General features: G+C 46.8%; 1 protein-coding gene across 8 annotated transcripts in view; it reads right to left on the bottom strand.

Moving 5' to 3' along the window:
• Positions 1 to 1,095: 1,095 nt before the first annotated feature.
• Positions 1,096 to 16,122, bottom strand: part of NFATC2 (nuclear factor of activated T cells 2) — a 180,710-nt gene continuing 165,683 nt past the window's right edge. For 4 of the 8 annotated variants that reach the window (XM_025399025.1, XM_025399029.1, XM_025399030.1 and 1 more), the window contains exons 10-11: positions 12,517 to 12,604; positions 1,096 to 5,600 (exon numbers count right to left, since the gene is read on the bottom strand). In XM_025399025.1, coding sequence (XP_025254810.1) covers positions 12,561 to 12,604 — 44 coding nt within the window. In that variant the 3' untranslated portion in view covers positions 1,096 to 5,600; positions 12,517 to 12,560. The remainder of the gene's footprint in view (positions 5,601 to 12,516; positions 12,605 to 16,122) is intronic. The other 4 variants (XM_025399024.1, XM_025399026.1, XM_025399028.1 and 1 more) reach the window with 1 other exon arrangement.

Raw genomic sequence — 16,122 nt, 5'->3', positions numbered from 1 at the left:
CTCTTAGGTGTAGCCCTGGGCAGGTGTTTTTTATGGGGCTCCTGTCTGCCTAAGCAACTTGAGCCATTCCTAAATCAGCACCATTCTGGTGATCTAGTCTCACACCATCCCACAGAACTCACAATGAAAATACTGCACCAGCCATCAGAGCAATCTGCTCACCAGGGTGCTCCTCTGGAAGCTGGCCTGGACCCTGTAGGTGCAGGTTCTGCAGCTCTTTGGGGCATCTGAAGGGGAGAAATGGGAGCCAGCTGGTCCCAGCTAATGGAGGGAGACTAAGGATAGTTCAAGATAGGTACTTCCAGCAGCCAGGACCCATGCAGGTCCCTGTCTGAGCCTGGGACACCTGCCCATTTGGTAGTGCTGGTTACAGGCACTGGAATAGCAGGGGGACGGGGCTAGAAAATTCCCAGCAAGACAATCCAAGTGCGGGGCTATGATGGGGTGGCGTGGGTCCCTAAAGCACAGGGCCTGGGGCAGATATCCCATTTCCCTGGGGTGAAAGGGTGGGAGGAGGTTCGAACCCTATGAAGACTTTAAAAAGAGCAGCTACTTCCAAACCTCCTAGGTGCTTTAGCTACAGGATGGCAAAAGCTGTTTTAAGGAGGAACTTGGCTAGAAGGTTCTAGTACTTGTTTGTGGATTCGAAGGTATAAGGTGCATTTTTTTTTTCTTTAACCTTGATATTTTGCAAGATGCTCAAATAAAAATGGTAGCTTTTGCGTTCCAAGTGGCTGGCTTGGCCCAGTTGACTGAATGCTTCGGGACCCTTGGAAAGCTGGTCTAAGGTGGGCATCATAAATCACCTCTATGAATATGCTACCTCAAAAGTAGTCTAGAGGCAGAGATTACAGCAGAGCTGTGCTGGAGAGAATCAAATTCAGGTTGACCATGTGGCTTTGTCACCTCCGACAAGTGGCTTCTAAGCCTGAGTCACAAGCACAGCGTGACCGTACCTACCTCCTAGGGCTGAGACGAGGAGTAAACGCACACACGTATGTGCACACACAAAATGTTCCTTGCTGAGGGAGCCCAAAATGTAAAGGGGATATTTGAGTAGCCTCTCCGGAAAAGAAAGATCCACCAAAGTAGCTGTTGCTTCCAACTGTTTTATTGCTAAACTATCATGATACAAGTCGTATAAAAATACTTTACATATAGGAAAAATAAACTACATTAAACTGGAGATTAAAAACATTTGCATAGGAATGTGATGTATTCAAACGCCTTTAACAGGATTGTCTAAACCTAAGCCTGCCAGCACCACCGTGTTGGAGAGACCTCTGCTTGTTGGAGAACTGTACTGGTTTTCTCTCCTCTGAGGGCTGTAGAGGCCATAGTGGGTGAGTGAGGTTCTTTGACAAGATGTCCAGGATGCTAAGCTTGTTCCAAAAGCCATAGCCTCGGTCTGCTCAGGCCAATCAGAATGCTGTGAGCACCTGCTCTAATGGAAACAACATCATTTGCATCCATTCCATTCAAAGTTTGAACTCAGCAGGGAGTTTATTCTGGTCAGCCAACAGCTGCATAAAGGCAGAATGTTAATTAACCCTTTCACTTCCAGCTCTCAGGACCCTGATGGCTCAGGGAGAAACTCTCTGTTACCAACCACCAGAAAAGTTTGTTTTTAAACAGACTGAGTTAAACAGTGATGTTGGCTGTAAGTCAAGGCACTCACAAAAGCTGAGGGAAATGGATGTTTATGATCACAATTTTTATATGATGCTGCTTTTTCTTAAGCATTTAATTGGAATGCAGGAAAATACTTGCTATGCAACTGGCTGTTTTGGTTCCATGAAACGTAATGCCCTAGCCTTGAGCCTAGGAGACCCAAGGTTAAGATGCGCTGGGTCACCGAGCACCTTGCCTCCAGGAAACGAGTTCAGGAAAGGTTAGCCCAGCTTGTCAAGAACGTCACAACTCCATCCATGCCTCTTGTAAACTTGAAACGAAAACATTCTTTCATTTCTGAGCAATAGAAAGCACTTGGAAAGTTTTTTTTTTTTTTTTTTTTGACATGATAAATTCAGTTTCACCGTAGTCCAGAGTGAGAATTAGAACATATCAACTCCCGATCTGCCTAAATGTGACAGCCTCTGCCCAAGACTGGCTCACTGAGGCGTCCTGGCTACTGGATGTAAACAAAAAATGCAATATCAGTGCCTCCCAGTTCTTTGAAGGAATCAATTCATCCTTGGTTATGTCTATGCTGCAAAACTGTGGATGTCCTTTGGATAAAGCATACAGGAGTTATCTACCAGGATTTAGTTTTGGTCCCCTCTGTAAATATTAGCCTGAACGTAGGGTTCTGTGAACATGAATTCTTTTCAAATTCCATTACAATGCAGGCAGGGTTTTGGTGTCAATTTTTTAAAATCAAAACCACCTACTAGATTACTTATTTGGGGGGATCTAGACACTTGATGATTCTCAGTGACCGGATCCAGGCTCAGGGCTGAAGTCAGCATAATTCTTGAGCAAGAAAAAGGTGGTTCCTTCTTCCATGAAGCCATTCTTTCTCCTGAGATGCTGTCTTCTAGGTAGGTGACCAATAGGCTCTGAGTGGGAGTTTTATTATATGGATTTTTTGTTTCCTGGAATAATTAACAAATGTTTCAAGAATACATCATTTATCTTAAGAAAAAAAATCAACCTATGTGTAAAAAGAGACATTTAAAAAGATTTCTGACCATTTATAAATATAAATCTAATTCCAACAGGGGTGTAATATTTTGAGGACAGGTAAAAAGCATAAAAATACAGGTAAGAAAATAAAATTTAATAACATACTAATTAATCTGGATTGCTATACATATTATCAAGCAGCAGCATTTTTTTTACAATACAGGAAGACTTGCAAACTTTGGAAATATACTACATTCAGCAACATGGTAGACCTGTCAGAGTGCTACATATTTACATTAACTTAGATGTAGCAAGTGCAAACCTTCACTTAACTGAGATCCTTCTAACACACCTGCAACACGCCCATCTTTACCATTTATACATCCCTACTTTCTCATTCTCTTAGAGGATCTTATTGCCTCTTCCCATACTGGAAATATTTCATGAGCCATCCTTCTTGGCAAAATTTCCTCCTAGCATTTGTAACTGACAAAACTTCCTTGATAGCTGTCAGTTCCTAATACACTTTCTCTTGCCTGTTTATGTCTCAAATCTAATGCTTTTGTTTCTCTTTCCTTTGCTATTTGGTACAGTTGTTTATGAAAGTGCTTCCTATAATATCCAGCTAAGATGTCTTAGAAAAACAGAGGGGTTTATTTGTGTGTGTATTACACACACACATGCATACAGGAGGTTGAGCTACCAGGAGGTCCTTTTTGCTAACATAGTTAGAAAACTGATGGAAAATGGATTAGTCCTTTTTCACCCTGTGGACAAGGAAGCTGAGCTACTTTGCTACAATAGCAGGAAGGCACTTGGGTAAAACATTCAGATAACTGAGGAAAGCTCAAATTCCCTCATGTATAAAAAATGGCTCCTAGCCAGGTCAAGGGAGAACAAATCACTCACCACACACTCCTAGCTTTTCCCCAGTGAAGTCGATATTGCTGGAGAGAAAAATTCATATTGCCGGAGACAGAATTCTCTAGGTGAAGCTGCTAGTATAAGGAACTTATTTTGTTCGTGAGGAAGTATTTAGCATCCCAGAAGTTCTACGGTGGGGGTCAACCTCTTACTGGCATTCTGTTTATTTAAAAGAGAATTTTCCTAAACTCTGAGCTTAGGGGTGGGGGAGGGAAAGGTTGTCCATTGTTAGGGAAAAATAAATGCTAGGCATTGACCAACAGGTTGCATACAAGTGCACAGGCCCGATTCTGAGCATTTTGTCTTCTATCTGGAGTGCCAACCACTCCTGGCCCTGCTCCCAGGAAGCTTTTGCCTCTGGGTAACCTTGACGGCAGAGCCAGGACTTACAAAGCCCACAGTGGGCACTGAGTGGCCACGACTATCTTCTGAGGCCTTCTGCCTACAGACTGGACTGAGAAAACACTGTAAGTCCAGTCTGAGTGCTAAGAATATTTTCACTGTGTTGTGGATTATTGAGGAAACAACTGAATGGCTTAAAAATGAATCCCCCCACCCGTCCTGGGGTATCTGCAGCAAATGCCAACAGAAACACACCTGCCAAGAACTACAAGGGTTTTGTTTGTAAAAATCACAAAAATCGCACCCACAGAGGAAGACTAGGGGAGACTATGGGTGCGCTCAGTGGAAACAGTTGGGAGGAAGGAAATCATATGTAACATACAACTGGTCTGAACAGAGCTCATTCAAACTAAAGGATGCATTTGAGTAGACTTCTTCGTGTTAGAATTCTAGTGCGAATAGGTCTTCAGGGGCAGAAAAGGTCTTTAAATACGTTCAGGTCAAATTAACCAGTGAAGCTGGGAAGCGCATCCTGAGCTCGACTGTCCCACTTTGAATTTAGGATAGAGGGAATTCAGCCCTTTTCCTCTATCTTGGTAGACACCCACTTCCAGAAGCACTTGGGCTGTTTTACTTAACAAAAATACCCGCACTTCTTTTCTTGGTTGCTTTAGCCCTTCTGCTATTCCTCAATTAAATGCACATGCTTGAGATTCTCCACTGCTTTACCGAAAGCACTCTGGCTGCTAGGAAGCAAGCAAGCCGGAACCTTGCAAAGCATCCAGGTTGTACAGCTGCAGCAGACAGGTGCTTGCTCTCTGCAGCCTGGGTCAGCCCCCCAAGTCTATGGAAATTGTGTTAGCAGGACTGCGTGCTGCAGGGGTTAAAGAACAGCTCGCCAAAATAGCTCCAGTGCTAGGTGCCCTGGCCAGCTTTTTAAAGCAGAAAAAAAATAATAATAATAACAAACGCATATACATGTCATAACTTAACGCCAAGAAGTCTTAACAGGTGATCTTGTCCGGGCAAGACAGTTTGGTTTTGGAATAAGAATTCAAAAATAAAGCTTTAGCCGTGGCCCAGTTGTGGCATGGACTGGGCGAGCTCTAAGGACTGACAGTTCAGTTTCTACCTCTATCAAGAGGGTTTTGGGTTTCTTCAGCCTGTAAGCTGGGCTCTTGGATCACGTTCCTTTGGTTGCTCTGAGAACTCCTTTCCTTCAAAAGGTACAGGAGCTGTATCTGTGACCTGGAAAAATGAACGCAAGGGCTGGGGTTTAATCACAGGGCCCACATCTTCTGTCCCCCGCCCATCCCCCCAAGCTCCAGTCACTCTGTTCTCAGGTGCGTTCCAGTGTCCTGTCTTGTGCAGAATGTGCTTTTGGTCAGCAGGCGCTTAATATTTGGACGGAACACCATTAAGATCAACCAGGATGCTCTCTGGGATTTAAAACATAAACCAAAAAGAAGAGTTCTCTCTGGTGTTTAGAGGGAGGTGGCGAGCTCCTTAAGCGAGAGTCCGCTTAGTGCCCATACATTGATCCGCGTGTGGACTCCAGGCTGGGAGATGAACGTGAAAGGAGACAGAAGGTGAGGGGCTGTGGAGGGCTCCGAGGGGTCAGATACAGAAGGTGTCTTGCTATAATGGCTTCTTTTACGTCTGATTTCTGGCAGGAGGTCCTGAAAACTCCTTCCTGATAATTTCATTAACTACAAAAGAAAAGAGGAGGGGGAGAGAGAGAGAATGGGGCGAGTGAGAGGGCACCAAGAACATGCATCAGGTTCGCTTTCTAGACCCTCTATTGGGCTATTTGTTTTTCGCTTTCTAGAACCTCTATCAGGCTATTTATTTTTGAGACAAGGTCTTGCTCTGTCACCCAGGCTAGAGTGCAATGGCATGATCATGGCTCCTAGCAGCCTCAGCCTCCTGAGTAGCTGGGACTACAGGTACACGCCACCACACTTGGCTACCTTTTTAAATTTTTAGTAGAGACAGGGTCTCACTCTGTTGCCCAGGCTGGTCTCGAACTCCTGAGATCAGGCGTTCCTCCCACCTGAGCCTCCCAAAGTATTGGGATTACAGGCATGAACCGCTCTGCCCATCTCTATGTATTTACATACTTTTTTTTTTTGTTCCTTGTGATTGTATATTTGACAATTTTTAATATAAGGAATGCTTTCCTACATCATATTTTTTTCAGACAATATTTTGTGCTAAAGATCTATTAGTGAAAATTGCTCAAATGGTAACTTTTTCAAATCTTTGTGGCAGAAATGGATTTGAGCCATAGGGCATGTTTGAAGTAACTTTCTCCTCTTCTGCATTTGATGTCATGTGCTTGAGGCTTTCTATTGTGTACCAAACTATTTCCACTATTTCCACATCCAGAAAATGCCTATTAAGTCTGATAAAACATGGTTCTTTCTTGATCCATAAAACTTACAGTTCTCAAAAGAGGAACCCTTACAAAGAGCAAGTGAGGGCCCCCCAGAGACTGACTGGCCATCAACAGAAACATAGTTTCCATTTCAGCACAACCAAGTGAAGGATCATGTGCCAGTTCTGGAAAATTTGGTCACCCCCCTCCCCAGAAGCATGTGTGGAGTTCCTAGCAGGGAACCAAGAGCAGTACCAGTCACTGGCATCAAGAAGCAAGCTACCTTCTCCCGCCTTGGCTACTGGGTGAGATCTTAGGACAGTGGATCCTGCAAATAGGTTCCCTGAAACATTCTTGGAAAGAAGAAGGTGCTATTGGTGACAGCTCCTCCGTGAGGCATGCTCCCTGAGGTATGCCTACACCTTCAGTTTTGCAGGCAGACCATATTGACTAGTTGTGGGGTGGAAGGGATGAGGATGTAAACCCCTTTGGGAGTCCCATCAAAGGCAGGTTCATTTTCCATTTCCTGGTTCTGACACTGAATTCTTCCCACACCTCCTCCTACTTCCTTTTCTCACCTTAGGCTTAAGTTACATTGTCACTGAGGGTTAAATGTTCAGAGCTGCCCAAAGTCTCTTCATGGTCAAAGCTGGGCCCTCCTAGGTTCAGGGTGCTTTTCCCTGGAAAACCCCTGCCCAGATGGTCTGCAACCTCCATAACAGTGAGAGGCGGGGGAATGCAAAGAGCTGAATGAACCGGGTTTGATTCTCAGCTCCTTCTCTGGCTGTATGACGTTACCTCTCCGTGCCTCAATTTGCTCAACTGTAAAGTGGGAATCATAGCACATATCTTTTCAGGCTGTTGTGAGGATGCTAACCATTCACATACGTGATAGCGCCCAGCACAGTGCCTGGTGTTCAGTGGCTAGTGGCTGGGATGGTCAGTAAAATCCCTACGCTTCATGGTAGACTCTGAATTCTGTGCTTTGCAACCATCGGCTTTGTTTTGTGCCAGAACGTCAGGCATGCCACAAGCATGGGCATGAGAGGTCAGGTTCTAGAGCCAGCCAGGGTTAGAATTCCACCTCTGCCACTTCCTTGCTTGGTGAACCTTGCCTTGATGACATAACCACTCTGTGCCTCAGTTTCCTCATCTGTAAATTGCATCTAAAAATATTACCTCCCAGGTTGCTGAGGTGCTTGGATGAGACAATGCAAGTAAAGATCACAGTGCCCAGTGTACAGCCAGTGTTGGTTTGTAGACCAGTATATACGTATTAGATATGTATTCGAAATACATATATTATGTATAACTTTTCCAACATGTGGAAATGGATTCACTAATAGGAATGTAGAGGACGAATTCATATATTTAGCTAACCAGCACTAGTTGGGCATCTACTGTGTACCTGGTAACAGCTGACTCCCAGGGGCCCTAAACCAGAAGCTGCATAAGGACTGTCAGCCCGGACCCTCAGTGCTTCCTGCAGGGGTGACGAGCTGACCATGCTGTACAGGACTCTCATGTAGCGAAAGCTGAATGCCTGGGGCAGGTGGGGTCGGGGCAGCTTCATGTGAAGCTTTTCAAAGCCCGGATTCCAAAGGGCTTCCTGTTTTCTCAACCTAGGAAGTGAGAGGAGTGGATCCTTAATGAAAACTTTCCACAGCCTCAGCTTTCTAAAAATAGCTGGTAGGCAGAGACACTGGCACCAAAGCCCTCTGGAAGGGCTGTTTCCCTTCTCAGAACACAGGGCTAGGGCAGGGGACGGGAAGTAGGGAAACTTTCAAGCAGACAGAAGCGTGTTTCCCTCCCCTTGGATGGAAATGGTCCTGCTTTCTGGGAGCTACTTTCAGGTAGAAGTGAAGAGTTGCATCTGGAAAGTCCAGTAACCCTATGCACTTAGACCTTCTTGCTATTGGGGGTGGCGAGGGGGCCCTGAGTTCAACTCCTGCCCAAACCTCTCTGGGTAGGAACCTCCTCTTTCTGAAATTTCGGCGCCTGCTCCCCTGACTACCAACCAGGAGAAAGTTCTAGAACAGAAATGCCTGCTAGGTGGTGGTGACAGAGTAGAGCTACACTGGGCTTTAAGTTCTGAGAGAGGGTCTCGTCTCAACCACTTCATGCAGAGTCCACAGGGAGGCCACATTTGTAGACTCGAGTACCAGGGTGCAGGGGAACCCCAGTGCCCTTTCACCTTGCCATTTCTCCTGGTCTCTGTCTGTCCCCGACTCAGCCCTGTTCTCTCCTGTTGTGTCACCTTCCTCACGCTGCTCCTCTGGGTAGCATCATGCTTTCCCCAGTCTAACGCTTTTCCTTCTCACTCACATCACCCAAGGCTCAGTCTCCTTGGCAAAGCCCCCCTTGGTGGCCACCCTCAGCCCAGTCGCACTCCCGTCTCCTCACTATCCCCTGCTGCGTTGATGCTCTCCTTCCCCTCGTATCCCTTAGATGATGCTTTGGTGCATGGGAAGTACTCAACATGTGATTTATGAACAGAACACAGCAGCTTAGAAAGGGATTGGGAAACTTCAGGTCACAGCCAGGACTGGCCTCCCCAAGTCGGCCTCTGAGGTTTGGGTGCTGAACCACTCTCCTGTATCATTGCCATCAGCACTTTAGACCTCCAATAATCTACCCTAGGCTAGCAACTGTACCTCTCCTCCTACCTGTTCCCAAATGGGGCCAGGTGCAGTGCTTACCCCCGTCCAATGCTGCCCCACATTCCAGCCATAGTGTCCTCACTCCCTCCAAAAGCAAGTACTGAATTTTCAAGTAGCCCTACTCATGCATGGCACCATGCAGACAGCAGGTGCTTAATGCTTGCATTAGCCCACCCCAAGGACCCTGCACCATCAGCCTAGGTCCCTTAGTTTAAGGAAGCTGATTTTCCTTTTTCATTCGATTGACAAATGGGTTGCTGATCTGTTACTTGTTTGGAGTCTTTCTCTCTACAAAAGAATACCAGCCATTCACATTTCCTGAGAGCTGTGTGCCAGGGACTATTATTTAATTCTCACACTGCTCCTAGTAATATCATTATCCCCATTTTATAGATAGGGAAATAGAGATAGGCAGATCAACACTCTAGCAGGTGACGGGGGATTGGGATTTGAACTCAGGGCCCATTTAATTAACTTGTACAGTATTGATCCTCTTTCTTTTGGGGATCCCAGAATCCTCTGTGTCATTTGCGTGAAGTCAGGGGAAGGCTACAGTAGACTCTGCCTAGCCAGCAGAGAGAGGCCGTGTGATGAAGGCAAGTGCTCTGCTGGAGAAAGCGTCCCTTTCTCAGAACAGAATTGAGGCCAGCAGTTGTGAGTCTGCCACGGTGCTCTCGACCTCTGATCATCCTTACAGAGAGGTGTCCTGCTGAAAAGGCTGATGGAGAATGATCTCAGGGTGACTACTAAGCCTGAAACCGGAGAGGAAAAAGTGAACTGATCTTAAGTACATAAAAATTACGCACAAAACATAGTGTAACATTTTCAGTATATATGACAAAGTCATTTATAAAGAGGTGTTTCCACTCAGTAAGAAGGATATTAGTATTCTAATAAAAATGGCTGCAGACATAAAAAGATGATATACCAGGGGTCCACAAACTTTCCTGGAAAGAGCCAGATAATATTTTCAGCTTTGTGGGCTCTTTCTCACTTACTAAGCACTGCCAGTGTAGCATAAAAGCTGCCGCAGACAGTAAGCAAATGGGCATAGATGTGTTCCAGTAAAACTTCATTTGCCAAAACAGGCTGGGGGCCAGGATTGACCCAAGCACTTATATATATGCTAATGGCAAAGAAGAAAAAGCAGGGTGTTCTCTTTGCCTGCTTTTTGAGGGTGGCCATCTGGGGAAGCCAGTGCCTCTTACTGGATTTCTAAAAGCTAAAACTGACTTCTGTTAGATCCCATTCTGCCCTAGGAGTTTTCTGTTTTGCTAAAAGGCCCAGGCACCCGCATCTACTTTCTCCTCCCTTCCTTTGCCAGAGCTCAGAGGTTCCCAGACTTCAGTTTGCAGCAGGATGGCTGCTCAGGATTACATGCGGAAAACAACACAGATGTATGAATACTTCAGGTGCAATTTAAAGGACTTTCAAGGGTGAATTTCACTCTAGGCCCTTTCCCTTTGACTGCTGACTTTGGAACTGAATCCCCTGAGAAAGCAGCAACAGGAAGGAGCGGATAGGTTGGGTCCTGCTTCTCGCTCAAACCTCAAGCATGTTTTCTAAAATCTGGTGAGACCACGTGAGTGCCCACGAGAGCCTGGGCCCAGCCACAAAGCCATGGCCAGAAAGACACTCCTCAAGCTTGGAATGGGAATCGAGAGGGCTGCATTCTCCAGGCCAAATCAAAGAATCTGAGAGCCAAGAGGGGGCCCGAGGCACCACCCCCAGTCACCACTGACTGTTTTCTCTGCCTTGCTGAATTCACTCCCATGACCCCCACATGCTCGGGTCAGGATGCGTGAAGCTGAAAGCACATGAACTCCTCTCTGCGCTCTTCTGCCTTGGGTCCTAACTGTCCTCAGGGGAAGCGACTCTGAAGGCCAAGAGGTAAGTTCCCTAAGCAACCAGGCCTGCTGGTCTTGAGCCTTCCCGTGACTTCTTTTTTGAGTCTCCCTCTGTCCCCCAGGCTGGAGTGCAGTGGTGCCATCTCAGCTCACTGCAATCTCTGCCTCCAGGTTCAAGCAATTCTCCTGCCTCAACTTCCTAAGTAGCGTAGCTGAGGTTACAGGAACCTGCCACCATGCAGGGTTTTAGTAGAGACGGGGTTTCACCATGTTGGCCAGGCTGGTCTCAAACTCCTGACCTTGCCTTGGCCTCCCAAAGTGCTGGGATTACAGGCGTGAGCCACCGTGCCCGGCTCTTCCCCTCTGACGTCTCAAAACTGTGAAAAGGCCTGTTACTTGAGACAGAGCTCTCCCAGACCTCTGCTTTGCACTTACTAAGTAACTTCCCAGTGTTCATCTTCTCCAGAGAAACCTGGCCGTACTTGAGTGAGGCTCAGTGAAAAGAACGTGAAACCCTTACTAGGACCGTAGCCAGAAACTGTGGGTGGGGTCTGAAGAGTGATGCAGCAGCAGTAAATCCCCTCCCAGGTCATACTGGTCAGAGCTACAGAGTCAGTCACAGGCCTGAGCCCGCTGGCTTGCCAAAGTCCCCAAGCCCAAGACACACATTAAAAAGGCACCGCCCTTCGACAAGTTCCCTGAGGGGCTTACAACCTCAGCACTGATACTTTACTTGCATTTTTATCCTGATTCCTCAGACGCGAAGTCCCGAGGCCGGAGAGTGGCAGATGGTTGGAGAATGTGCCCCTCCCCCCAGGGCTTCCTTCGGCCACAGGGAAGTAGGGGTTCATCTCAGCAGGCCCCATCCTCTGGCAATCGTGCTTCCGAAGTGTCAGCTCCCCTGGGTGTGCTAATATAAGCTCTAAGATGGTCTGGGCACTGTGTGTACTGGTTTATTCCAAATTAGAATATGGAGAAGATTAAATAACAGCAACAGCATCTAAGAAGCTGAGGCACAGAGAGGTAATGCAACCTTCCTCAATGTCTCATCTGGACTTCACACCCCCAGGGCCTCCTGAAACTTGCACGGTAGGGTCGTCTTAGCTGCCAGGCTCTTCTGTGGAGGCCCAGCAAGGTGCATCTGTTGGGTGAGGGGCTCAGCCGAGCACCCTGGGAAGCAGTTCAAGGGGCTGATTTCAAATCCAGAAACCAAGTAGCAAAATCATGCGACTTCAAAAGCCACAACAAGGAAGCCCCCGGGAGGAGCTGAAACCTTGAGCTGAGGGAATCAGGATTGGAAGTGCCCTAAGCACAGGGTGGGGCTTCCTGAGTGGCTTTCTAGGTAGGTTTTCTGACCTCCCTGCCCACTCTGCTGTTCCCCAGGGCAGAACGCCCGCCACGGATGGAGAGCCTCATTTAACTGGACACCCACAACCAAGTGTGCAAAACCAAAAAGGAGCAGGCTCCAAAGACGATGCTGCATTTTTCCATGCAGGCCAGCCCTGGAATCGGGGAGCATGCAAGTTACCGGGGCCTCATCCCCCCTTCTCCCGCCCAACCCTGAGATTCTCAGGGAGGTCCCCAGGAGTGTCCACTTCCGAAGTGGAGGGGTCTAGCCCTTAAGAGCAGGAGAATGAGAAGAGAGGGCCTTCAGCTTGTCAAGTTTTCTTATACTTAAAAAATTCAAGTTAAGGAAACACACAGCTGGAAAACAAAAGGAGAAGCAGAAGATATCAATTACCTTTAACTTTGATTTCTCGGATCAAAGATCACAGTCATTCTGTTTCATAATATGTTTTGTATCCAGCTAAGGTGTGTGTCTATCAGCTCTGAAAAAGATTTGCAAAATCATTTTTGAGAAGAAAAAAAAAATCACCTTTGATCTCTCTTACGCTTCCAACTCATGCCAGTATCATCCAAGCCCAGGAGGGAACTTAACCCTTTGGCTGTAGTTCAAGCCAAAATTCTGCAACATCTTCGCATTTGTGCCAGAAGTAACCCAACCCTAGGGTAATAATCATGGAGATGAGGGACTCTGTGCAAAGTGCATTACATTATGTGGGGTGCGGGATCAAGGGGAGTGTGTTCAAGCTGGACAGAAGGGCTGCTGTGGGGTTTCAAATCATGGCCAACTACAAAGAGAAAATTAAAAAGCCAGTTTCTGCTGCAGTCAAAGGAAAATTAGAATTTCATTAAAGATCTACTCAACTGTTATCTGCCTTCAGGCATCTACAGATACTACACTGGGCCCTAGTTTCCTTCTTACTAGTGGTATCACCTCAGTGGTCAGGGAAATTCATAAAACTGCACATTTTCTTCCTGTTTTTTGTCAACAATGGAAAAAAGCTCCTGCCCTATCAGACCGACAAAGGCACTTGAAGAGAATGAGACCTGTGGAGTCTATTGTAAATAAACCCCTCTCTACGTCTGTACAATGCCTGTGGCTTTCAAAACACCTGTCTTCCCAATCCCCTTTCAATGGCCCAACTGAAATACCCAAGTCCATTCCAAATGCCTGATTTAGAAATATTTTCTGAGTCCAATTTCTTACAGGGAGTAATGCAGCCTTATTAGAAATGTCAAGTAAACTAGGATGCTTTTTCAAGTAGAGGCGTAAGCTCCCTGAAATCTCATCTTCAAGGGCGACAGAACGCTCAATAAATGAGATCCTTTTAGCGCTTGTGCAGTCAGAGGCCTGGATTTCCAAATGTTGGGCTCCAACAGGAATTGTCTAGTTGGGGTTGGCTACTGCTGCCCTGGGGCAAAAGCAGCACTTCATCTCTCCTCCTTTTCTGACCATGCATCTCAGCCCATCTCCGAAAGCAAACATTTCCAGGTGGATGTGGCCCTGAGGCAGCTCCCACACTAAACTGCCCAGTCTCCACTCAAAACTGACTTCTTCCAAGTCCAAGAGCAGACAGTACTGTCGGATAATTCACTCAGGGCCTTAAAATACCACCTCTACCCTGACGATGGCCACATTAATAGTTTTAACCCAGACCATCACTCCTAAACTTCAGATTGCAATATCTACCTGCCCACAGGTCATCTCAAACTTCACAGGGCCAAAACCAATCTCCAGATCCTCACCCCTGCTCCTCCTCTCCTCCCCTGTCTCACCTGTTCCCATGGTGGGAAACACATTCTCTCCTTCCAGTTTGTCAGGCCAACCTAAGTGTGTTCCCTGACTCCTTGTTCACAGCACACATCCCATACATGCCTCTGGATTGACCCCCAGATAGCCAGAAACCAACAACCTCCACTGCTTACCCCCGGCCCTACACAGCAGGGTGATCCTGTTGGAACTTATGTTAGAGCACGCCACTCCCTCCACTCCCTGTTTTGCTCAGTGGACAGCTCTAAAGTTCGGTAATGACCAACACATTTTCACTTTATTCGTATCTACTCATTTAAGGAGCACTTAAGTGGATCTCGGGCGTCATGCACTGGTCTGAAGTCATACCCTTGGAGAAGTCGTTCAAATCTAGTTGGAACCCCAGGGACCAGGCTTTTCAGACCATCCAGGCAGAACATGAGTTCTCTCTCCAAACCTTTGACCACCAAACTGCATGGTACCCAGTGTTAATATGGGGGTGGAGGGCACAATGGCCCTATCTCAGGGGACTCGAGAAGCCAAGCCCTGTGCTGTCACCTTCTCAGAGAAATAGAAAGCATCACATGATGGCTCTGTCTGCAGCATTCGGAGGCACAGCTTCCTGTTTAGTCATGGAGTTTCACTCTTTGTCAGCTTCTTTGTGGAAGACAGAGGCAGGGCCTGTCTTCATTCAACTGAGGCCTGAAATCAACTCGAGACCAGACCACCGCCAAACACCCTCCTCCGCAGGTGGCTGCTCGCTCTGCCTTCCTTCATCCTCACAGACATCTCCGGGGGTGGTGGTGAGAGTCCCATTTCTCAGGTCAAGTCAGTAAGGCAGAGAAAGATGGGGCAACTTGTCCAGGAACAGCCTCCTAGCATTGGGTAGAGACCAGATATGGCCCCAGCTCTACGGGTACTACTCCTAGGCTAGGGTTTCCCCAATTTGAAAGATCCTCTCGCTGCCCTGGGGCCTCTGCTAAAATGTAGACTCACATCAGAAGCTCTTGGAACACAAGCACTTCAACAGTACCTGAGCCTCAGTTTCCTCAGCCACAAGACGGGGAAGAGAACACTTCCTTGGCAAAGTCACTGTGAGGATTAAATGAGATGCTATAGGCCAGGCACGGTGGCTCACGCCTGTAATCCCAGCACTTTGGGAGGCCGAGGTGGGTGGATCACTTGAGGTCAGGAGTTCGAGACCAGCCTGGCCAACATGGTGAAATCCCGTCTCTACTAAAAATACAAAAATTAGCTGGGTGTGATGGCAGGTGCCTGTAACCTCTGCTACCTGGGAGGCGGAGGTTACAGTGAGCCAAGATGGTGTCGCTGCACCCCAACCTAGGCAACAGAGCGAGACTCTGAGATGCTATAGCTGGCTCATTGGCTTGTGTTTATTAAGCCCACAATATGGTCCCCTAAAGAAGATGGATGAGAAAGAGACAAAGACCAGTCTAAAAGAGGCCACTCCAATAACCAAAAACACTATTCTGTTTCCCTACATGTTTAAATGGGAGCTGAATCCTTTGATCCGTGTGAATGTGCTAGTCAGTTGTCAGTAATATGGAGATGGGACATCAAGAGAAAAGGCAGTATTTAGATTTACTACATGGTCCTTAAGTGTCATCTACAAATCCTCCCAAAGACACAGGGGTACTTCAAAAACCATAATTACTTTTGTGCCAACCTAATACAAGGTTCCAGCCTAAGATCTATACAGTGGCCTTGCATTTTTACCCCCCAGGCATAAACTGGTGAGTCATCCCACTGGTCCTATGGACTAGATGATAGTTTAGGATGTAAATTAGAAGTGGTTCGCTGATGAGCTTAATCAATGGTGATAATTTTCATAAAAACACAAGGGGTCAACAAATAGCCTTACAGACAAAAGTACAGACCCAAGAATCTGTCTCCTTGACAAATTATACAACTAGCTTCCCAGACTTCTGAGATCACAGGCATGCAGGTTTCAATGGGATGGAATTTAAGGGAAACCCTGCGTGTATCTCCATGGTGGAGCCAATGGGAATCAGGCACTGGTCTAAGGGATGTCCAGTTTTGTGGTTCTACAATGCAAGTCGGATGTCCCCTCCTAGCCAGTGTAGAACATGCTACCACCGTCTCCATTGTCTGCTTTTCTGCAATGATTGCACGTCAACTTACAATCTAGGGAGAAACAATTGGTAACTTTCTCTAAACTAAGCTACCCGACAAGGAAGGACTAACCGACTGTGTGAACTCGGGCCCGAACAG

The sequence above is a fragment of the Theropithecus gelada genome, chromosome 10 (genome assembly GCF_003255815.1).
Source record: "Theropithecus gelada isolate Dixy chromosome 10, Tgel_1.0, whole genome shotgun sequence".
NCBI classification, from domain to species: Eukaryota; Metazoa; Chordata; class Mammalia; order Primates; family Cercopithecidae; genus Theropithecus; species Theropithecus gelada.
The sequence above is the reverse complement of the archived record's forward strand: the minus strand, read 5'-3'. Positions and strand labels throughout refer to the sequence as shown.